The sequence below is a fragment of the Spodoptera frugiperda genome, chromosome 25, assembly GCF_023101765.2.
Source record: "Spodoptera frugiperda isolate SF20-4 chromosome 25, AGI-APGP_CSIRO_Sfru_2.0, whole genome shotgun sequence".
In the NCBI taxonomy this organism is placed as follows: Eukaryota; Metazoa; Arthropoda; class Insecta; order Lepidoptera; family Noctuidae; genus Spodoptera; species Spodoptera frugiperda.
The window spans coordinates 10,561,179-10,585,821 of NC_064236.1; the positions used below are offsets into that span (position 1 = coordinate 10,561,179).

At 36.9% G+C, this 24,643-nt stretch overlaps 1 protein-coding gene across 1 annotated transcript; it reads left to right on the forward strand.

The window, feature by feature from the left end:
- The first annotated feature begins 1,945 nt into the window (after positions 1-1,945).
- LOC118269275 (protein zer-1 homolog) lies at positions 1,946-24,554 on the forward strand. The gene is made up of 8 exons (XM_035584338.2): positions 1,946-3,245; positions 7,551-7,753; positions 8,599-8,770; positions 10,296-10,457; positions 14,630-14,791; positions 14,943-15,092; positions 19,783-20,035; positions 20,166-24,554. The coding sequence occupies exons 1-8, from the start codon at positions 2,226-2,228 to the stop codon at positions 20,348-20,350; spliced, it is 2,307 nt and encodes a 768-aa protein (XP_035440231.1). The 5' UTR covers positions 1,946-2,225; the 3' UTR covers positions 20,351-24,554.
- The last annotated feature ends 89 nt before the right edge of the window (positions 24,555-24,643 follow it).

Below are 24,643 nucleotides of genomic sequence, written 5' to 3' on the forward strand. Positions count from 1 at the left end.
CGCAATTAAGTGTAAAAGGGCTTTACAAATTTAGAGCTGCATAGTTCAAAACTGGGGTCTACATGAGACATATAATATGAGCTAAGAGATATATAGCTTATCATTACTATAGATAGAAACCGGACTTATTTTTATTTTATAGATAATATATTATAAAGTAAGTCGGGTTTTCCTTTCCGACGCTATAACTCCAGAACACACGAACTGGTTTCCACGGTTTTGCATTCGTTAGAAAAGTCTCGGGCTTCGTAAGGTAAACCTTACAGGTGCTATAAATAACAAAGAAAACTCAGGAAAAAATTCAAGACAAAAGCACGCATACAGGGAAAATCATTGGTGGCGAAACGGAGATCGCCGGCTTGCTAGTACTTCAACTAAAAGTAGCACGAAACAGGCACTAAGTAAGAATGAGGTATCGTTCACACCAAACATGTTGTCAGTCGCTGACTGTTAAGTTGTCGAATAAAAGGAAATAGATCAAAATAGCCTTACGTCCCATAACAACGTGACATACCTTAAAAAAAAAGATAAGAATGTATAAAAATATATGGCGTAGGAAAATCCTAACTTTTGAACAAAAAAAGAATTTGAAAATCCATAGGCCATAGAGACGATTTTTTTATGACAACGCCTGAACTATTTTTATAGCAATTCTTTCATAATATGAAAGTGTAAAAAATTTAAGTTAGGAAGTATGCCATACTTTTTTGTATTTTTTTTTATTTTTTATTATGTCACTTTGTTATAGGACTTGGAGTATTTTTGTGTGGATTATGATCCTTCTTATTTTATCTTACATAGCAAATGTGTTTCAACCAAAGTTTAGCAACTAAATATTGGGTATTTGCTATGTGCTTAAAGTGTAATGAATGAAATAATATTCGATTTTCGCGGTTTATTACACTATAGACAAACAGCGCCACCCTGATATTCGCTAAAGTCGTCGTTAAATGTCGAGCTCAGGCTAAAGAAAACCAATGGATAAGAAATACCTACAAAAGACGTGCAAATTGACATACCGACGTTACTTTTGAAACAGTAAAAAAATATCGATATTTTTATAATTTCATCTGAATTTTATCGGTTTTAATTGGCTTATCGATAAATGTTAATTATTATAATATAATAATATTATTTATGTACCTAGCCTTAATTTTTCATAAGTTATCGCCCGCGCTTCGTTTCGCGTGGAATTCGGTTCCTATATGAATTTTGGGATTTTGGTATGTATCTTTTACTTTCGAGGGGGAAAATCATCCATTGACTTCTTCCGCCTTGGTTGAGGCTGAGGTGAGAGAGAGCATCAGGCTCTTATTGGCTAAAAACTTTCCTACTCTGTTTCGATCCGGAGCCCGGGTAACCAAATTAGTTGTCCGCAACTTCGAATCAGGCACCAGCCCTACTGGACCCCGTCGTTGTTGGCCTGATGGATCTTTGAGGTGCATGTGGAACGCAACGCGCCGTATGCACGAGTCTTGTTCTAGCCATTCGCAGACCCGAACTTATAGTGGCCAGATGAATAATATTATTATTCATCTGGCCACTATGGCCACTATGGCCACTATGGCCACTATGGTCAGACTATGGTCAGTGGTGGTCAGGCTTATGTGACCACCATTGTAGGTACATTGTAAATACAATCACTACACATCCATAAGTTTTTAATCTGAGGTAAAGAGAAATAATTTTATTGATCCGTGAGTGTTGTCTATTGTCCTCTCACTTCAACATAGCAAAAATGACAAAGAGCGGCAATGTGAAATTGTCTATTATTAAGTTTTTGGGATACTTTTCAAATTAATTAGGAATTCTACAATCCTGAGGGTCAGGGAGATATTATACAATTATTTTATGTACAAAATCCTATAAGATTTCCAAAATTTTTACACATAAGAAATTAATGTAGTCGGGGCGTACTGTCCTTGTCTATGGTTTATGACGACAGTTGATATAATCTGTGTCCTGTGAAAAAAAAAGACAATTGACTTTCTTGTTGCGTTGTGCGAAAACTGCGAAATTCTGCCAGTCCGCTGACCAGGAAGCAAGTGTGTTGTGGTTTCGGACCGTCGGGAGAAAATACAACTGACTAACATTGACTATCATTACAATGGTCTCTGACGTAATTTCCAACACTTAAGATCAGTGCGTGAATTTTTTGACGAAATGTTGTCGTCGCAAGGCTCTCTTATTTCAATACAGTAAACGAACAGTGTTTGTCCATCAGAATGTCGGACGAAATATGTTTGTATGATACTACGTACGACTGTGTACCGGACAGTCTGTTTGATATTTGTTTGGACTATATTGTGGTGAATCTTAATACGATTACTAATTTCGATCGTGAGACTCGATGGCGTCGATTCAAAGAAGATGTTATACTGCCTTCCGAGATTTGCGAAAAATTTATTCGCGCATACCAGAAAAAATATCGCATTAATGATAATATAGCGAACATGTTCCGAGATAAATACCGCACCCGGTTACACCGCGTTAGATTGCGAAACTCTCGCATTACTGATGAAGGGCTGCGCTGCCTGATGGAGCACAAACCCTATGAAGTTGAACTGAACCAATGCGAGTATCTGTCGCAGGCATCGCTGGAAATTATCAGCAACAACAGCCAGAATCTGGTGTCACTGAAGTTTGGTCCTCTAACATATGTATTTCCCCAAGATGATGAAGGGATCTACCGCCAGCGCGGATACATTATCTATGCTCCCAACCTAAAACGACTTACCATCCAGCGTCGAGGCCTGGCAATTTTCCCATTGCTGCTTTTGAAGCCTCTGCAGCACCTGACTCATCTTGATCTATCTGAGTGTACCTCAGCTGGGTCCATTTGGGCTTTAAATGAAATGACCAACTTGCGTTACCTAGTATTGCACGCTGTCCCATGGACTAAAGATTTAATTGATTGGATATCTGGAATGCGTCTCCTGACACACTTGGACATATCCCAGTCAAATGAGAGGCATGGAAAATACTTCACTCCCAATGAGATTTTGACACAATTAGTGGAAAGCCTAACAGAATTGGAGTCGTTGGATATTTCCGGCACTAATTTGGCTGGGACCGGAGCTGCTGCAGTTTCAACTGTGCAACAAGGAACTTCAGATGGTATGGAGTATGAGGTGCGCTGTGATATACCAGGACTTGTAAGCCGAGTCAACCGCCCGCTCGAGTTCCTGGGATTGTATGGCACTCACCATGGAGCCTGCAAGCGTCATGATATACCCGCTAAAGTGGTAAGTAATTTTTTGTTTTGTTTCAATATCTTCATGTTATTCTTCAATAGAGTATTGTTATGAAGCAACATTTTTTTTTATTGTGTACCTACATTATAAAGGATAACCTCGATTATTGCATATCAAACTAAATAAACAAAACCCTTGATATATTTGCTAGGTCAATGTATGGATTCGCAGGGGCAAGGACCAAATACCTTCTGTTACTCTTTTAGTAACTTTTACTCTCTTCCTTCCAATTACATTCATTCACCAGGCCATGAACAAAATGGCAGACAAAATATTGTTGATAATAATTGTTTAGTATCATTAATTATTGTTAGTTTTACATACCTAATTGTCACTTAAATGAAAAATATGTGGATATGAATTTGTGAAAGGTCCACAAAGAAACAAAAAAAAAAACAACTGAGGGTTTAGTTGGAAGCTGAACTTCCAATCCAATAGATATAGATATATTTTTCATACTCTAAAACTTATAAAGTGTTTTTTAAGGGTTTAGATGTCTCTAAAATTAATCTTAATAGCACAATTATATTCGGTTTAATCTGGTTTGGCAATGTTTGTCTGACATATTTTGTAAAATTGATAATAAAATTACAAACTAGTAAAGTGTAGTTAACTAAACTACAATAGGTATTATTTGGGGATAGTAGAATGAATATTCGAATATGTGGGTACATAGTAATATAAAAACTTTGAGAAAATTTTCTTATGCAATGTCGTAATAGGAAATTTACCATGTCTTCCAATCTAAAACAGTGAAATTATGATGTTATTTTGATTACCTTTCTAAGATATTCAAAATGACAGCATGAGCAGCCTTTCTACCAGAGATGTGCTATGTAGCTATGCTATGAAGATGGAATAGCTAAGCTATGAAAGTATGTGACCGTTTCCACTGTTACTAAGCTGTGCGAGTGAGATGTGCTATGAAGGTGCACTGCAAAGTAGTTGTGCGAGGAAGATATGCAGCTCGAGTGTACATGGTATCGATAGTAGGAAAGCTTTATATAGCACACATCCATAGTACACATCTTTCCATATAAAAACAGCTTAGGTGAGTCCATGATTGGTGGAAGCCAAACACATCCACAGTAACATATCTGGTGGAAAAGTACCCTTATTCCAGTAATTTTACAGTCCTTTCAGCTCCTGTAAATCCAATGGACGATAATTAGTTATTTCGAGTTAGTTTTAATAGTTTTATTAAGCAAGCAAGTACCTAGTTAAGACAATAAGTAAGCAAAACAATAGTTAATATTTGCTTTTGTAGGTGACTTTCGGCTATGAGTAATAAATAGGTTATTTATTATAGAAATATTGTCAATTGCCCACCATGTAATAGGTACAGCGTGTTATGTGTGTGCATGCACATAGATGCATTATCTGTTCCTCTAATCTCATGGTCAAGTAACTATAGATCTCTGGGTAGTATATTACCAAACTCGAACTCGATTATTAATATGAATTCTTACCTTGCGGAGAGCCTAAAATATAATTTATTTAGAGATTTCCTTTTTTTTTGGGTGGTGGGAGGCCATAATTTGTTTGGAAGGTAATACTGATCTTAGGTTGGTGTCTGGAATTCACCAAGGTTATTTAACTGCACATAGATACATTCAGGAGACGCCAGAACAGCACGTCATGGTTGTCCATCCAAATCCAATGTGCCCACATTGGATTTGTAGGTCGAGGTTTCATATTAATGTTATGGCTAGACGATGCCCGACTCTTTCGACACCCGATGGGCTCGCTTACATTGCAGCGGTAAGTTGCCTCTGAGACGCTACAGCTACCTCCTCTCCCCCTTTTTTAAGGGGGAAAATCATCCAATGACTTCTCCCGCCTTGGGCGAGGCGGGAGGGAGTGTCAGACTCTTACTGACTAAAAACCACCCCGTTCCTACTCCTGCATTTCGAGCCGGAGCCCCGGTAAACCTGCTAGGTAGTCCGCAGCTCCGGATCAGGCATCAGCCCCATCTGTGGTGGTCTGGCTCTTTGAGGCACGCGCGGAACGCGACGTGCCGTATTCACGGGTCTGGTTCTGGTCGGGCGGCTAGCTACCCTTTTTCGCCGTCCGCAGACCCGCAATTACGGTGGCCGGAGATCGTCGCGCGATCCCCGACGCCCGGAGTGTCTCTCGCGAGGCGAGAGGAGGTTCGTTCCCTCACGTGTCCCGCCTCCTCCTTAGCTAGCACGACTGCTTTGCAGAAGGAGGAGACGGCATCCCAATCCCCCTCGCTCCGCACCATGGCCTGAACCAGTGCCGGACGCGAGAGGTCGCCGTCACCGACCGCATCCCTGAGTACTTGGCGGTGCTCAGCCCATGCAGGGCACACCGCCACCGTATGTTCCACCGTGTCCTCCGGGTCCTCTAACCCCTGATCTTACCGGACTTGAAAGATTCGGGAGGCACCTGTTTCTGATTGGGCGGGAGGAAATCAAGGTGGTGGTATGCCCTGCATGGGCTGTGTGAAGGAGGGAAAATTCTGCTAAGCAATCGCATGATTGCTAAATAGTTAAGGAGAAGGTGGGACGCGTGAGGGAACAAACCTTCTCATGCTCCAGTAGTCGCGGGAGACTTTCCAAGAACTTAAAATTAGTATTGAAGAGGAGACCCACTCTTACTTCAGGAAGTTTTAAAAAGACAAGGTAAATGAAAAAGAGGACGGAAGCTGCAATAGGAGTTCGAGTTAGAAACTTAAGCTACTGTGTTTTATTTCACCCAATTTATACAGGGTGTTTGGCGAATGGACCGACAATTTTTTTCCTGGGACTTCAGAGGTTTTAGCATTAGCTACCTTATACTCATAAACCCAACGGCTTAAATGCCACAGTTGGACAAACTACGACGAGGAGGAAATATTGACTAATTAATGTAACTATTTTTCCTTTTGATAATCCAATCATTGAAACTACCTAGCGGGTTTATCGGGGTTCCGGCTCGAAAAGCAGGAGTAGGAACGGGGTGGTTTTTAGTCAGTAAAAGTCCGACACTCTCTCTCGCCTCGCCCATGGCGACAGAAGTCATTGTATGATCCCCCCCCCCCCTTTAAAAAAGCCCATAAATAAACAGGAATCCTGTCACGCTTGGGATGAGAACACGCGATCATGTACCTACACGTTTTGTCGACTTTTTGTCAACTTACAAAATATTGGAGGGGAGGCGGTTTTCAATTTCTCAATATATTTTAGTTTTACGTTTAATCGTAGAGGTCCGGTACTGATCGGTCTGGATAGATAAACGTTTTGGTAGATAGCGCTGGCCGTAGACCTTCGCATCCATATGTGCTAGGATTTTGAAGGGCAGAAAGCGAGTGATTTTTTTACCATTTTTTGGTCTAGACGATCAATATTCTTTCTACAGCATCGATACCTGTCTAGTCTATCTGATCTAACAGGTCTGTGAAGGACTATCGATCACACGATATCTGCTTAGGGATGATTAACTTCTCAAACCCCCTCATGATTAGCAACAGTCTATGCATGCAGAACGACTGCCTTTTGGACATGGGTGACCATGCATTCGAAATACTGTTCCAAATCTCACCGACCATCTAAGACTAGGCTTAGAAACTTTGTGTGTGTCGGCTTGCCTGGATTTGCGCATCTCTAACATAGACCGACGTACAAGGCGGCTCCCTGTTTCTCAGCTGTGTATGGAGCCTTAGTGCCTCAGTTTGGTGAAGCGCTATTTCCAAATCCAGTCCGCGACTTGCCACCTCTAGCTCTGTAAGCCGGATGGTCTCCTCGAAGGCGCTACCGCTGTCCATTACCAGATTGTTATCTACGTAGCAAATGACGTGGATATCAGCGGGGAGTTCGACACGAGAGCCCGCGTCGCAAGCGAGATTGCACAACAAAGAATCTGCTGTAGATGCCGCTTGAAAAATAACACTCTAGGGTAGGAGGTCTGGAAAGACAAGATCTAGGAGGATTATTGTAATATTTAGTATCTTTAAAACGGACTATTCATCCTGATTTTACAGGGGTATGAAAATTGCCTCTCACCCTTTAGTCTTTTTGAACATGTTTAAAATATTTAATCTTGTTCTTGTAAATCACATCTCCTATTTTAACAAAATATATGTTGTTAAACAATTTGTTTACACTAATGCACGGCGCGGCGTACCAATAGTTGGTCGCTAGAACCAATGACATTTTCGTAAAAAATGTGTAATCCACCGGTAACTATTTCGGGCCTCTCCACTTATACGGATTTTTCATAATATCTTACAATTCCTTTTTCTAATGCCTTACTTGGCCGACTATGGGTACTCTATAGCCTTTCTTTTTGTCTTAGATCACCGGGGACGCCAATGAAGAACAGATTCTTACTGCAGCTCGAGCTTATATGGAGCGACCGGCCATGTTGACCCGTGTCCTCAATGATTTGTATTATTTGTTCCGTTACGAGAACAATGCATACGTTGGCCGAGCTCTGTCTGTTGTCCTTGATGCTATGGATCAACACGTTACAGAGAAACACATCCAGATATCGGGAAGGTAAGTCACATTGCTGTTTATTTACGTTTTTATTGTCATACATAAACATGCGTCCATAAAAAAAAAACCATGCGTTCTTTAATGTTTCCAAAAGACGCATCAAGGAAGTTTCATTATTATGCAACGGGCGCCAACGATTTAAATGTCATGTAGCTATGCCACTATGCCACTGACGATAAAATCTCAAGTTATAAGTACGTGATTTCGTGCGTTTGCTCATCAACTTTCGTTGTGAATTCTAAGAAAAGTCAGTACTTAGATGTTAGAACGTTAGTGTTGTTAATAAATTACCGTAATAAATTTATTTGTTTTTAATTAAACTTTTGTAGTAGAAGAAACAGGTCACTTAAAATCCGGGAATACATCGCTGTACCATATTGTTTTTTATTAACGCCGCAAATACTATTGAAGATAATATACCTATTAAAGAAGAAAGTACAGTAAATCTCAATTTCATCTAGTCGTAGATAACAGCGATCAATATCCCAATTCAGAATTAGGCTATTCGGATCAAAGAACCGGAAATAAACCGTTTTCCAATAAGGCATATACAATACGGTTGCTTCATTAGTTAGCTAGGTAAGGTATTTATTGTTAGTAAGTACTTCAAAAATAGAAAAGGTACATCTCATTTTTTTATTTAATAATTTTAATAACACCGATGTTAATAAATTATAAGCACTTAGTTTTGAAGAATTGCTGTCATTGCGGTGAGATAGAATAGATAGCATACCGAGTTTTATGTAATCAAAGATGAAAAGCTAATAATAATATAATTCCGACATCCATATTACATAAAAATGAAGTGACACTTCTTTGAATCTCACACTTGCTTGCACTTTTAGTGCCACCCTGTTCTACATAGTAAAGGGGAAGGAAAAGGATCGTATCGGCATGAAGGTGAAGAGACGCATCATCACCGCACTGCTCGACGGCATGGAGGCTCATCTTGGTGATGACACAATGATGAGGAATGGGTGCCTCACTCTGTGCCAATTCAAAATACCAACCGACGTGGTAAGTCTTGATACTGTTAATTAGTCTAGGAAGCTTCCCCATTGTAGTCATGAATCAATCAAGATAAACCTCTCAATTATTCAGTACCTATCAGTAACATAAGCGATGATTGTTACCGATGATTATGTAATTCCTGTATTGAGCCTAGGTTTTATACCAGTCTTTCGTAAAAGTGCACAGAATTAAATTTCGTTTAAACGGTTCAAATATTTACAACTATAAAAACGATTTTATTAAATTTTTCGAATCATGTCAAAAGTATTGCATACAGATTTAACACTAAACCAAATTCGTTTAAAACGCCATATTTCACACTCAGTAAATTATTCTATTTAGTTTCATGGAAACGAACAATTTTATGAAATTCTGTAGCCAGATATTCGGATTTATTAAATTTTATTTTATACACATTCGCTACCTGTATGATTTCGAGCTCGAGTAGAGGTTCTACTCATAGTAGGTCAAACACTCTAAATGACCATTATCATTCCAAGTGCCGTAAAGTTAGTGCCTACCGAAAAGGTTCTAGAATATAACGACAGTTGCAAACTGCGCGTCATATTTTTTATGATATCGATTTCCACCCTCTCGGGATTTATTCGACGCAGTGTGAGGAGGCAGATACTCCCACCCACCCTGTTGCACTGGGGTTGAGCTGTAACCTACCACCATACAACGCTTCGTCGGCATTGATTTATTGTTATCTCGAAATAGTATAGATAGAGCGGATTCTATAGTTTCACATGAGACTTACTAACAAAATTTTAATATTGTCATTCATCGCACCCAGCCTTTTGTTTACATATTTATGTGATCTGACATTGAGCTTAACTCAAATCATGATCTTCGTATAAGTTAGTCAAAAATTATCACTTTGTGAAAGATTTTCAACAGTGTGATTGAAATTCTTAGTGCATGCACCGAACCTCACTAAGCACCCATAAATATTGTATTCATATGGTAAAGAAAAGTACATAATGCTTGCTGTAGCGGAATCGCTCGTTTCTTATGACTTTTAATGTTTATAGTAAACATCATCATATTTTATGAAATGTAAATAGGTTTCTAAGAGTAGGTTTATTTTAGGAGTAGGGTTGATACCGACACGCAATGTTCTTTGTTTTGAATTTGAGTGTGACGTGACATTTTGCGAAAGATAAATAATCCATCTTGCATTGATGCATTTTCTTAAGAATAAAAAGGACGTACCGTATCCTCATATCAACTGCAAAGTTTTATGTTTTTTAGTACACCAGTTCCTATTAGTTTTAGTTTTATTATTCAGTCCTACAAAACAGATAAATTATAAACGTGGGGAGCTCAATAAGGAGAAAAGTTTTTTTCTCAACAATAACTATGTATAGACTTTGAACACAAACTTGTAAACTGATACGCTATAAGACAGTAGCCATAACAAACTGTTATCTATTTAATCTTAATTCGAGCAATAATTTTGTTTATAATTCCGACTATAAGACAGTAAAGTGAAGTTTTATTTTACTAAAGTGATTATTTTTTCTTTCAGTTGTTCGAGTATGAACGTGTGGTACAGATTCTTTTAAACGGGGTGGCCGACGTCAATCAGGAAGGCTTTGTCCAGCGCATCGCTATCTACTTATTAAACTCATTAGCATGTCAAGTTGACGGTAAACAAAAGACCTTCCTCGGAAACCAAGGAGCAATTGGGGTAAGTTTCGTTATTTGTACCAACTTTATTGAAAACGTACATTTCCCACATAAACTTGACTTATTTTATAGTATATGCTAGCGACATAAACACATCATTTTTCATACAATGTTGAATTAAAGTATCCTGGCAGGGCACTCGACGCGGACGTATTGTACGGTCTCCTGAGATTGATATGACCTATTTCTATTGAATTGGAATATGATAATAAAGGATCTGCATTCTGCAGTGTGCATATCACTCTTGTTAAAGTCAATTACAGGACAATAAGGCGTTCCTGTTAGCCGGCAGGGTGGGCGTTTGTTACTTTTATTATGCTTTGCGTGCTGTTGCATTTGGTTTCAAGACTGTTCAATACAAAGATATGTATGGCAATTTAGCAACTGTCATATAAATAGTTCGATGCATATTGCCTCGTTGCAAAAATACCATGTTTACTAACATTTAATTTCTAGTCTATTGTTCTTAATTCTAACTCCATTCTCGTTAATGTATGCAAAAAAGTGCCCGCAGTATCCAAATTTATATGGACCAACACTCAGTAGTAATTTAAAGTGAACTTATGCGGATTAACAATAGCTAAATTAAAACAGTTTCACAGTTAGTTTTGAAGCTTGGGGTTTCGTGCATATAACGCAGATGCGATTCGCGACGTCCATGAATTTGATATCTAGATGTAGGTGTGCGTATGTAGGTAGTCGACGTGGCAGGATACCTAGGGAGTTGCGCCGGTGTTATTGATTTATGCATCTCAATGGCCCCGCACCCCTTTCACCCCGTCAGTTTTACGAAGCCGATGAAAGCTTGACCGAAGCGACGCAAAATGCGCCCGCCAAAATTTTAAAAGCTACATGCATATATCTTGTTACACGCACGGATATGACACCAGATCGATCGAGCTCGCCTGGGCTCAAGCTAACAACGTAATATGCACATACGAGTCCTTATAAGATTATCGTTTGTTAAAGTAATAGATGCAGTTACTCTCGTAACTGTTAACTGGACCCCCTCTGTTATTAGAATTGATGCAATGATTTGTGTTCAAGAGTGTGGAGGTGTGAAGTTGTTAGGTATTCGCATTGGGTCCTTTTGAGGAATATTCTTCCTGTTCTTTTCCTAAATCTTGTCTACTTAATAGTATCATTGGAGTTTTCAGTTCACATCATTACAATATATATAGGCATTTGCAAATGACAAATAGTTTTAAAGATACTCAGCCTTGGTTTCGTTAGTGGCACTAAAAGTACTAATGAAGCTGAAGGCGGCCGTTGCTGAGCTTTACATAAAGTAGGAAAAGTTGCTAAGCGCAGTAAGTGAGCCTAATTGTTTACTGAACTGGTGGAAGTATAAATAGCTTCATGAAAGTATAAGACGATGTTATAAAACACTGAACTGAAGAAAATAAGCTGTTCGAAATTCACATTGTAAAGGGAGGGTCTCGTTCATTTTATTTGTGTACATTAATTCGTATGACATGCTCTTGGTGAAGTATAACAACGTTGATTTATGTATAAATGAATATTTCTTTCCTTGAATGAATGAGAATGTGAATTGGAAATGTGTAACTGTACCTGAACCTTTAATCTGTTATTCTACGGAGGCAGGATTGACGAGCTAACGCGCGAGGCTAAAAGCGAATTTAAAAGTCTTTGTTTCAAAACAGCGAATTTTTATTTCTTTTGTTTTGTTTTTAAATTACTTTGTCTCTTGGCTTCGATTATGCTTAGTTATATTTATGTTATTATTTATTTTTTTACTGTGTATTATTTTGCCATAGCAACATTATTTTGTCATTGTTTAATTTTAGGCTAAGCTTGCGTAATATTCGTATTAATGTTAACGTGAAGTGTTTTATATTTTTCCATTGTTCTCCGAAATAACGTTTGAACTTTCAGTATTAAAATAACGAATATATTTCAATTTTGTAGATTGATTGCAAAGTTATTGGGTAAATATTAAAATGCAAATATAAAATTTATAAAAACACCTCGATTGATTCCAATAATCCACGTAGCATACATGCTACGTGAATGATTAATGAAAGCAACGGATTGGATAAGCACTCTCTTTTTATTTCAATTTTAAATATTTTAAACTCGGTCGTTTATTGAAATTCCCGATTCGAGGAATTTTCATACACTGAGAAGTGGAAGCAATTTATTGGAGAAAAAAATATATAACGATCTTAATTTTTTATTGCATAACTTTTACCGGGAGATTATTATTTTATATTACGTAATAATTACTTAGCTTATCGAGACTTCTGCGCACTCTTACATAGAACATATCTTTGTCATAATAATATTATTTGCTGAATTGTGTTTGGAATCGCAATATATTTGAATCGACATTACTTTCGTTTTCTAATGAAATCTCATAGGATTTATTTATATGCTGGACAGATTTAAGAGTTATTACTGGACCTTCTAATGGCATTCGTGTGTGGTTTATCTTCCACATCATGTGTACATCATGAGGTGTTTATTTTATCGAGACTTCCATATTTAGTAATGTAGTAGACGCTGATACTAATTTAATTATGTTATACTGCAAACTCACGTAACCGTTAATTAGCCAACTCAACTAGTTTCGAGGAAGGATGGGGACTAAAAGTCTTGATCAACATTCTGCGATAAAGTTTTGCAAAATTATGAATACTCTAGTCCTAACACATTTCTTTCGCGCCCTAGACTTCACCGACCTCTTCATAAATGCTAGTTCATGTAATACGAAGTGATTGAGTCTGTGGCTATCTACATCATCTAAGCTAGATAAAGAGGTTAAGTGGACGTTTGAAGACGTCTTCTGTAACGCTCAAGAGAGAGTGAGAGAGAGATAGACGCTTTACATTAAAAATGGCATAGTAATGGAAATTTTTAAACTAAATTTTTTGTTATTCCATTATTCGAGTTCAAAAGTTGACGTTCAATAGTGCCTTCCCGATCTATTTGAAATAAATAATTTTGACTTTGACTGCTATATGTTACTATTCCTTCTTATATTTTATGCAGTAAGGCAAATTATGCGATAGTCATTTCTTGTGTAACCTATGATGGGGCTGACAAGGTTACTGTTATATCCTGCTACAGATAATGTGTAAATCGTTGGACGTTTCGTAACATTATAAAACATACCCGTAATTGAGACACAATTTTCTTTGTACAGAATGAGGTCAAACTATTCGATCCTCGTACTTTTCCTAGTTTCATATCTCTTCATAATATTTTGTACATAACTACACCCAGGAGCTGTCTAAAAATAAATATTTTATTGATCCGTCGCCAGTCTGTATTTCTCGGACTTTCTTGGGTTACAAGTCAATTATAATTGGGTTTGGCGGCCGCCATTAAGTAATTGGTTATTATTAGCTGTTTATTGGTTACTAAATGTGTTATATGAACTTATTAGTTATTATTCTCATTTATGAGGCGAGTAGATACTAATATTGACGTAGAGATTTTCTTCTTACAAAATAGATAACTGACTTCGACTTTACCAAAAAGTAGAATATTTTTTGGAATAATCCTAGAATAGAACAATTTTTTGTTCTTTTTAAATTATTACTCTTTGAAAAGTACTTAGTGCTTACTAAAAGAATTGTTCAAATCGATAGTTATTTCGGAGCATTTAATGGAAACATATAACAAAACATGAAACTTTCTATTTAACTAGGTGAAAATAACTCGATTAAAAACATAGACCAATTTATGTGCTGGCGTCTGTGATTCAAGAAATAGGGGTTTTTCAAATATGGAACCACTTTTAAACCTTTTCGAATTTACTAGAAGCTTCATACATTATGCAACGCGAAAGCAATCGATGCGATTCATGGCAATAGGCAATCGTTTTGCTTTAATTTATAATGAACTTTGCTGCCCTATGGTTTAGCCGTCTAATTTTAACTGGACTTTGATAGTGATTGGCGTCTTCTACGTTTACTGCCGATATATTTAATTATTTATGGTTCGGAGTAGTAATATGCTTGTAACAATGTGGCCTGTTTGTATTGGACCTTTGGATTATGATAATAAATAATGAGCATTATAGTGAATCAGATTTAACCTACATTTTTACTCGTATTATAAGACGATAAAGAATCTCTTTTCTGACTTATCAGTTACTGGAGTGGTTTATTGCGGCCGATGTATCATGTGCAGTTTCTATTGTTTCAGAAAATGCTCAACTTGATTTCCGACCGATTGGAACGTCGCATCTGTGATGATGTGCTGGAAGTTGCATGGTCAACTATGTGGAACGTAACTGATGAGACTCCACAAAACTGCCAACGATTCTTGGAGAACCGAGGCATGGAATATTTCCTTGCCTGTCTCAAGGTAATGAATTGTTTTTTTGACACAACGAAAAGACCAACCATACAAAATAAAGAAATTAATAATAGTGCTGTTACTGTTTATATATAGAAACCTAGTTCGTTATGTTTTGTTAGTGTATAAGGTATAGTAACCGATGACCATATAATTTCAGATATTCCCCGACAAGGAAGAGCTGCTGCGCAATATGATGGGTTTGCTGGGCAACGTGGCTGAGGTGGCCCTGCTGCGTCCTCAGCTGATGAACAAGCTGTTCCTGTCCGTGTTCTACGAGCTCCTGGACTCCTGCAGTGACGGCATAGAGGTCAGAACCGATTTATTTATTTACTATTTAATAATATATGTTGTGTTACGATATAACAGCTACTGCGCCCGCGACCAAGAATATTGAAGATGCCATGGTAAGATTGTGTAAACTTAGCTGTGCCACTATTATCACTGTTGCACGAGGATGGCAAATTATATATCCTATTGGTGTACCCCCTTCCCCCGCTTTGTCGCAGCAGCAATCATGGACACCAGCGAAGGACTAACTAACCAACTAATGCGTTCAAACTAATCCTGACACTAAATAGTCGTTGCATAAATATATTAGCAACATTACGGGTTAATCAAATTGTAAAAAAAACTTAAAATATTTTAATCAAATTAATAGTAGAGATAATATGAATATTTTATTGTTCAACTACTTACAACATATCATAGCTAGTTATATTTATTGTCAAAATAGCGGCATCAAGTCACGCGAAACTCTTCATAAACCAATCAAATCTAAGATTGGCAGCAGCAAAGCTTTTTCAAATTTTTAATAAAAAACCCAATTGGCATTAACTTGTAAACTTTATAATACTTTTATGCTGTAACCATAGATTTGTATGTTATATTGTGGCGCAAGGAAATATAAACGACCCAAGTGTTTAATGCGGCATATTCTGACGAAGTAAAATATTGTACTCACACAAAATATATGTCAAATAAATAAACAGCCCTTGCTGCCGCCGTAGATACTATATAAAAGCAAATCTATGATGAAGCGTTGAATATTTTAAAGTATAGCAACAGCTTGATGTTTACGTAGCGTAAATAAACATTTAATGGTATGATTTAATTATTTCAATTACCATTGATTTTACTTTCTGAAAAAGTAAATGTCAAACTATTGCTACTTCTATTCGTTGAAACGAACACGTGCTTAGGATTTGCAATGTACGCACGTTGTTGATAGATACAATTTGTAAAACATACGGGATCAAAACAAAAATTGTAATCAACGCAATATGGATATGTTTTAAGATCTATGGATTTTTTCTGTGGGGATTTCTCAAAGATAAACGTCTTCATACAGTAGAGAGTAATAGATAATTTGGACAAATATGTCGACTGATATCTTTGATAACGCCTGTAATTTTAAAGTAAATCGATTCTAAAACTAACTATTGCTAAAACTAAATGACTAATCATATTATACAAAGCGTTCACTCATAACTGGGTCGTTTTAAGTTTCCCTCTATGTACGTAAAATACCGTGAATAGTATTGCATTACTAAATACATAGTTATAATAACCATTTGCTAATGTTTGAAACTTACGTAAACATCTTACGACACGTAATAAGATTTTTTAGTGTAGATTATTTTGTAATTTACAAACATACAAAATATACGTAGGGGCAAGATACTGTAATAATGACCGGAGTTTGTAAAGATTATTTATTGAGATACCTGCTAAGAAAATGAGAATGTCCCGACGACGGTGTTGGAGGAAGTCACACGCTTCTGATGTCTACGTCGTGCAACCGATTCAGCTCGTGGAGCTAGCACAAGGTAATCTCTCAAAGATTGTAGTAGATGCATTAACTCTCTGGGCGCTACACCTCACTGGCCGGAGCTAGTACTGGCTGGAGCTAGTACACCAACGTGGTAAAACAACGAGAAACCAGCACTTTCCGAGCTGCAGGGTGTATGGACACAAGGTATGGCTACAGCAGCAAGCAAAAATTAATTGAAGGCGTAAATCCGAGCGGAATTACGAGCTGACGCTTTTGCTCACGTAGTTTATTCAGGCACTTTACCCATACCCATTGAGTTGTAGATAGTGGATATGCTTTAACCTATTTATTATAATTTATTTTTAACGAGGCAATCCTTTGTACATTCTGAACTATTGAAAAATACAAATTTATATGAACTGCACGCAGTTGCCCGATTTTAAAGCAATGCATATTATAAAATTTTTAATTGACATGAATTAAAATATAATTATGATCCAAAATTTACCTAAAACTCGTTCTTTGTAGATAATGGGGCACGATTTTTGTGCACTCGTTACTATGGATATAATAACAAACGAGGTACTCGATAAGATTGAGTTCACATCAGCGAAACAAGTAATTAAAAAAAAAAATCGCCGATAACTTAGCATTGCTAGAATTGCTTTTTTTAAGCCAAGCAGAAGCAAGCGGGTAAGAGAATAGCTATTTTATATAGAGGCATCTTAAAGCAGTTATGTTTTAACACTAACCCGGATAGGATTTTATGCACAATTATTACGTTTTTGGTAAAAAGTTATGACAGTGGTAGTTTAAATTGTATTGTTATGAAACTTGTACCGAGTGCAGAGGGGAGCAGTTAGACGGCCGCGCGCCGAGCGCGAGGCTCGTCGCGGGCGCCCGTGGTTGCTCAACGAACCGTCTGTCACCGATATGCGGCGCCGCGGATCTTGGCACGGCGCACGCAGCGAGGTGGGATATATTCAAAAAATAGCATTAAGGCTCATATATCTTTTAATTTTTTTATTTATTTATTGTAAGACATCAAAGAAAGCTATCAAAGTAACTAAAATTAACATGCCGAGTAGACAAATGTTTTAAAAATTATTCGGCAGAGCTGGCACTTTCTGTGTAGTCTTCATGTGGATCACTATTTGGAAATGTCAATAGCGATACACATTACACAATGTGAGGCAGCCTCTTCGCGAAGTTTGGTCCATGCGCCATTAATTCGAGACAATTATGTACCTCATTATATTATTGCTTTTTATGATGTATTTTTTTCAGTAAGTCAGCTCAATTTGAATAATTAATAGTTAGTGAAATAAAGTAAGTAATAAAGAATAAATGAATTATTTATTTTTGGCTGCCCACAGACAAATTGTGACAATTGCTTCTAAATGAACATAGGCAACATCGGTAATATTCGCCAATCTCCCTCATTTTTTTATGTAACCCTGTGATGAAGGGATCGTTCACATAGCGGCTGTCTAAGGATTAATGGTAATAAATTCTTTGTATTTTTTTACTTTTACACTTTCTACTGACTTAATGAGGGATCGAAAAAATATATATCTTTCTTTTAAGTTATATATTTTTCTCAAGTTTTCAGTTTATCTAAAATTGTAGGTTTAATTTGTAAGTGAATGGTTAAGTATATAGTAATATATTATAAGTATGTCTGTTTAAATATAATCTTATGTTTAGTAATATATTATTATGCTAATGAACTTGATGTTGTTGCTGAACCTAAGTTAATGTAAGTCAGTTACCTTATTGGGGTTGACACTTTAGTCCCCTGACTAAGTATCTGGCTTATTCTCTCAAGGAAGAGATGGGGATAGTAATTATTGAACTCGTATACACAATAAATAGAAAATGAATGAAACGTACTTAAACGTGGCCTGATTTGATTTTTCAAATCTAATATTTTGACTATATAAACAGTTGAAAACGTGCTCAATATTTCTATCAAATGATTATTTTTTTATTATCTTTTTAATGTATGTCTCTGTTTTAATTTCTGTTAAGGAGAGTTAACAGAAAATCTCCCATCTCTCCCTTTTATCATTAGTATAAGAAATAGTCAATAGTTTAAGTTAAGTTTATGTTATAGTATAGATGATAAGATTTATATATCTAATATTATTTAAAGCGTGGTTTTCAAACAGAATGGTACACTGCAAGTAGAAGTGTGGTACACTATGCTTTTATGACGAATATCTGCATTGTCTATGCCATTGTTTATGATAAAACATTACAGTTCTGAGGTGAGCTGCGATTGATGATTTTGTTTGTAATGCAAGAATACTGTGTAGAAACTAGCTGAAGTCAAGTAAGTTGCTTATTATTAAATATATTACAGAATCAATAATATAACTTTAAAGTTTATTAGAAAAAACTAATTCTGTACTACTTAAGAGTGTTAGATTCTTCGTGCGTTGTTTCCAAATATTATGTGAATATTCGGGTACATTGATTTTTCAATATAATATGCGGCATCTAAGTTGCTAAAATAATAAATGATACTGTGTCCACCAGTTATCTTATTATGTGCTAATATGAGGTCTGGTCCAACAGTGATCATTTCCATACACGAGGCATAGATTCATAATTTTAAGTGTGTATCACCCATTCAAGTAAGAACGAACATTCAGCTTGTCTATATTTATAAGCTTTTATATTTATTTAATGAAATAATTGCTATATATTTATTTTATCTTATACTCTGCAACTCTCATTTTATCTACATATATCGTGGGATTCAATTAATTCTAGAGTTCCTGTTCCAAAGCGACGGTTTCACCACTCTCGTATACCCAATATACTTATGTGGTGTACATGATAATTCATACAAATTTCGTTCTCAATTTAAAATCTGGTACATAGCGGTTATCCAGGCATTGGGAAATAGAGCCCGGTTCAAAATGCTATGGAAATTAGAAAATATACTTCTCCGGTCCAGTTATTGGTTGCTTCCACTAAATGTTTACAAACCGGACCTGATTATTGTGGCCCGATGACATTACGATAAACTCCGACGATCAACCATTATTCATAATCTTCTGTGCCTATTTTTTCATTATTCGAATTTATGATACATATTTACTAAATAAATATTAAAATAATAACAGTTATCCAAAAGCATGCGAAAAGAAATAAAAAACAAAATGGTTGATAGTTATTGAATATTTAGATGTGAAGTAAACTAGAGATTGATTGACAGGTAAGCTACAACGCCGCCGGCGTGCTGGCTCACATGGCCTCCGATGGGCCGCGAGCGTGGACCGTGTCGGAGCCCGCCCGGGACATGGTGCTGCAGCGCGTGGCCGCCGCCGTCGAGCGCTGGGACCTGCGCGCCGAACGCAACATTAACTACCGCTCCTTCGAGCCTATCCTAAGCCTCCTGCACGCACATCACACTCCACAGTGCCAACACTGGGCCGTGTGGGCTCTCGCTAATCTGACAACTGTTTACCGTGAGTATTTTGTCAAAAACTACGTAACGCCAATTTGCTTTTCTTCATCTAGTGTAGTAGAAGTAAAATCCATGCAATAATACCTACACTATTATGTAATTGAAGCTCAATTAGAATGTCATTATTTCAGCCGACAAGTACTGCACCTTGGTGGAAGCCGAAGGAGGTCTGCGCCTGCTGAATGAGCTGCTGCAACACCCGCGCCCCTACGAGCCGATCAAGAAGCTGGCGTACATTGTGATCGACAACTGCGCCCGCTACGCAGCCCGAGACACCGCCTACACCCCCCCTCTCTCTTCGTCTCCCGACAACTAACTAACGGAGTTTTTCGAGGAGATCGATCCTCGACTGCGTGAATAGCGCCGGTGTTGCAGGACCGCCATGTGTGTCACACTAGCCGCCATCATCTCTGGAGCGACTTTATTGTATATCAAGATCAACTACTTTGGTCCGTAACCACTAGTTACGGCAACCATACACACATGGATCCGTCACAAGCCAAAAACTTTTAAAATTTATCATTATTATCATGACCTAAGGAATCACTGTGTTAGTACAATAAGTAAATTATGGGTGGCATGTGCCAGTAAATGTAAGCGAAATTTTATCTGAACTAGATTAGAACTAATACCATTTCTATCAAGGATGTATATCGAGCTTACAACCCTGGGGCTGACCACCATCTCTTGCTACACATACATCAATATTTTAATCTTTTTCTAACTCTGTCTGTTTCATGGCAAATCCGAAAATACAAAATTTTCCGAGTTTTACTAACTAGTATATATTTCGACGCTTATTTTAACTGTTTCTTTGATACTTCGTTTTCAGGAGAACATAAGTGTGCTGTGTATGGCGATTACCATTTTGATCTCGTATTGCTAATCACCACCATATATTTGAAAGTTGGAGATATAACACAAAGATATTTCATGGTGTTGGTCGGCTCTTAGGTTACGATACATTGTGAAGACATAAACAAGATGTATATCATTGTTTGTGAACTTTGGTCCCCCTTTAGATTCATCTAAGCGTATTTTCCTAATACTAGTGTATAAAATAAGGCTACACTTGACACGAAAACTCAGTGATAGTTTAGTTGATTGCAGCTGTCGTTAAGTTTATGATTATTGCTTAAATTTTCGTTTTGTGCTTTGTAAGAATATGATCTGTATTGTGTAATATAGTTCTAATTTGGTAGAATCAGTTTATAATAAGTACTGTAATGTATTAATTTTTATTTATTTGGTGTATAACGAAATATTGGTAAAGATGAACATTGTTGGACTACATAAATTTATTTTAAGCTCCGTAAGACCTTCATATATTTGGAGGATAGTGTTTAATATTGTTAGTGTTAGCATGACCAAGGCGTGCACTTGATAGGATTTGCCTCAATTTACTATTCGAATTGTGAGAGAAAGAGCCACGATGTTCGAGGTATAAACAAATTACTATTTCAGTCGGAAAAAGTCGTTGGATGTTTCTGTGAATAAATTAGACTAGCGTCAGAGATTGTATGAAGGTTGTGGCGAATGTAGGTAGCTTAGGAACTTGAATAGTTGTTATAAGTTGGAAATCTCGAATAGTGAAATGGAGCAAAAGTTGCATGACCTTTATTATAGTAACATAATAAATGGTTCTTTTAAAATGTATTAATGTTACATAATATATTTTTAAATTTGAGACAAAAATTAGGTATGTTACTCATTTGTTACAATTCAAATGAGTTTATTATTTTATTTAGGTATATCGTCAGGCGATATGAATTATTTTTAATAAAAAAATTATACAGATTCTATAATTCTCGTATACATATAGTCAGATTGTCTCTCAAGCTGCTGGGAGCAAGCTGAGATTTATATAATATTAGGCCGATGCACAGCATCCACCAAATAGTAGCAGCAAGTGTAGGCTGCCACAAATATTATGTACTGACGAAGTCCATCGTATTTTCACGTTATGTCTGCGATGGCAGCTGAATGTAATAAATATTATTAATATAATTAACACGAAACAAACGGAATTTAAATTTATTATGTCCACTACAGTCCCGGGTAAGTGCTAAAACTGCGAACAGCCACCCACCATAACTGCGATCCTCAAGCCGCCTGCGAGGCGTGGGGATTATGGCAAACCCCCCTTCATTATGAGCAACAACTTAAATACACGACTCCCAGTCCCTGGCACCGAGTGGCGACCGCGGACTGGAAGACGTAACGTAGGCAGACCTCCCACTAGTTGGACCGACGACATCGTCAGAGTGGCGGGGAGTCAGTGGATGCAGGGGGCGGCTTGTCGCTCTATGTGGAGGACTAAGGGGGGAGACTCTGTTCAGCAGTGGACGTCTCTCGGCTGATGATGATAACTACAGTCCACGGCAAAACCACACAAACCTTATGTTGGTTGTTTTATCTTTTCCAATTGTCTGTAAACACCAACTGTTGGCATAAATACATACAAAACTTTATTCAATTACATCGATGATGTGTCGTATATGGGCATTGATGTAACTCTTTCTATTCATGCATATGTAACTCTGTTCTTAAAACTTTATTCACAATCTCAAGTCACGATACATCTACATCGGTCCGTCCCGTTTCCGTTGCCAGTGTCTAATAAATATTTTGATATCATATTTCTACTAACTGTCAATACTAATACTAGTCATATCGTCTTAGTTGTGTGGATATTTGCATTATACTAATAATCATAATAAAATTATGCCTAAACATTGGATTATAATAATTAAAAGTACTTGGTTTTTGAAAGAAGATTATATTTTATTCGAGTGATGTATGTTACGTCGTTGCCACATAAAGTAGTGATGCTGCTATTACTTGGCTCTTTAGTTCCATATTAGTTGATGTTGCCTCACGCGTATTGCACTGCGTCGTCATTATCACAATAGTTATCACGCGAATTATTTAGTAAACTTCAACATAGAACGGAGGAACGCTATATTATTTCGCTATTGTCATTAATTTATTGTTGTTAATTCTCGACAATGCTGTTTTATAATTTATATGACTCTTTGATTAACTCTTTTATATAGTGGAATAGATTCCATTACATTGAATTCCTTAGGTGCTCTGCAGACTACTTTTTATCGGCCGATAGTTGAGGCTGATTTGAAATAAAATAATGTTCTGATTGTTCGCATATTATAGAGACTTCATGCCCATAAATAAAATGGGGCAACTATTGGACGATAGTTTTGGTAGTCTGCGGGGATCTTTACAATACTAGTAATTATAATGATTGTCTATTTATCAACAATAGTGTTAAGCATTTGAAATTGGTATTCATTACATAATTCCGATCAGATTGATGTTATAATGAAATTTTCGTGTGCTTATTGTTTAGTATGGTCCAGTGTACATTTTTGGATCATATTGTATTTCGATTTGAAAGCAGGCGAGTCTCTCTGAGACTCTAATATGGTTCCAAAAATGACTTTGTTGATGTAGCTTCAGCGATATTGTAATAGATTTAATGTTTAATGCAACAGTTAATCATTCATGTGTCATAGGTGTCTATTATAGTTATCTTTGCAGCGTGCAATCGTGCTTTTCCTGTTAGGTTGGGTAAGAAAAGCTTTGTTTGGCAGAATCATTGATTGAATTACTGATTGAATGTCGGACAGAAACATTTGCGTTGGTTGATTTGGAAGTGGACAAACTTCACAGTGCCGGAGGCTGGAACCCATATAGGGCCACGGACGCGTAGCACCCGCATTAGTAGTTATGTTGGCGCTCTGCAAATATACGCAGGGCAAAGGTATTGTTAGAATAGCACTGGCATGTTGTCAGCGCTAGTGCGCCTTCGTGGTAGGATGCGGGTAGCTTGTAGGATGGAATAGATGCACTTAAGGAAAGCAAAGCAAACGATTTTTCGACTTTCAATGTTATCCCTAGGAATATTTTAAGATATTATTGCCGTGAGAGGATGGGCTCTTATCACATTGTGCTGTTAAAGAATGAATAAAATATTCAGGATATGTATACGCGAGGGATAAATAATGGAATTATTTGCAGATTTAATCGGCCTTGCAAAGAGCACATGGTAAACGGCATCATTATATATGTAGTGGATTTTAACATTTTATCACATTTTCTTCGGATCAGTCTTTACAGTATAACAGTCGGTGTTTTACGATGTTTAAAAATAAAGAAATAGTATTACATTTTATCTTACGTGTATGTCGGTACTGTATAACCGATCATTAGATGTTTAATGTCTATTTTATTATAATCTTCTTAGTATGATAATCTTTGTGAGGTTCGCACATGGTTTATTCTTATTTTATTGTTTGTTATTGAATATAACCTTTGACATAATTTATTTTCTTATATCTGTATTCAATTGCCGTGTCATATGATTACATATTCTGTTTTGTTGTTCATTATGTTTGTTTTACTGGCGTTGATCATGTTTTAATCTAGAAATCTTACCTCTCTGATTGTCATTTTAGAGATTAATAAGTTATCAATAATAAATAAATATCTGAATGTCCAAACGTGTTGATTCTTTCTGGTTCCACCCCACACATTCACAAAATGTACAGATAATAATTTTACATTTACACAATGGCGATTAGCAAGAAAT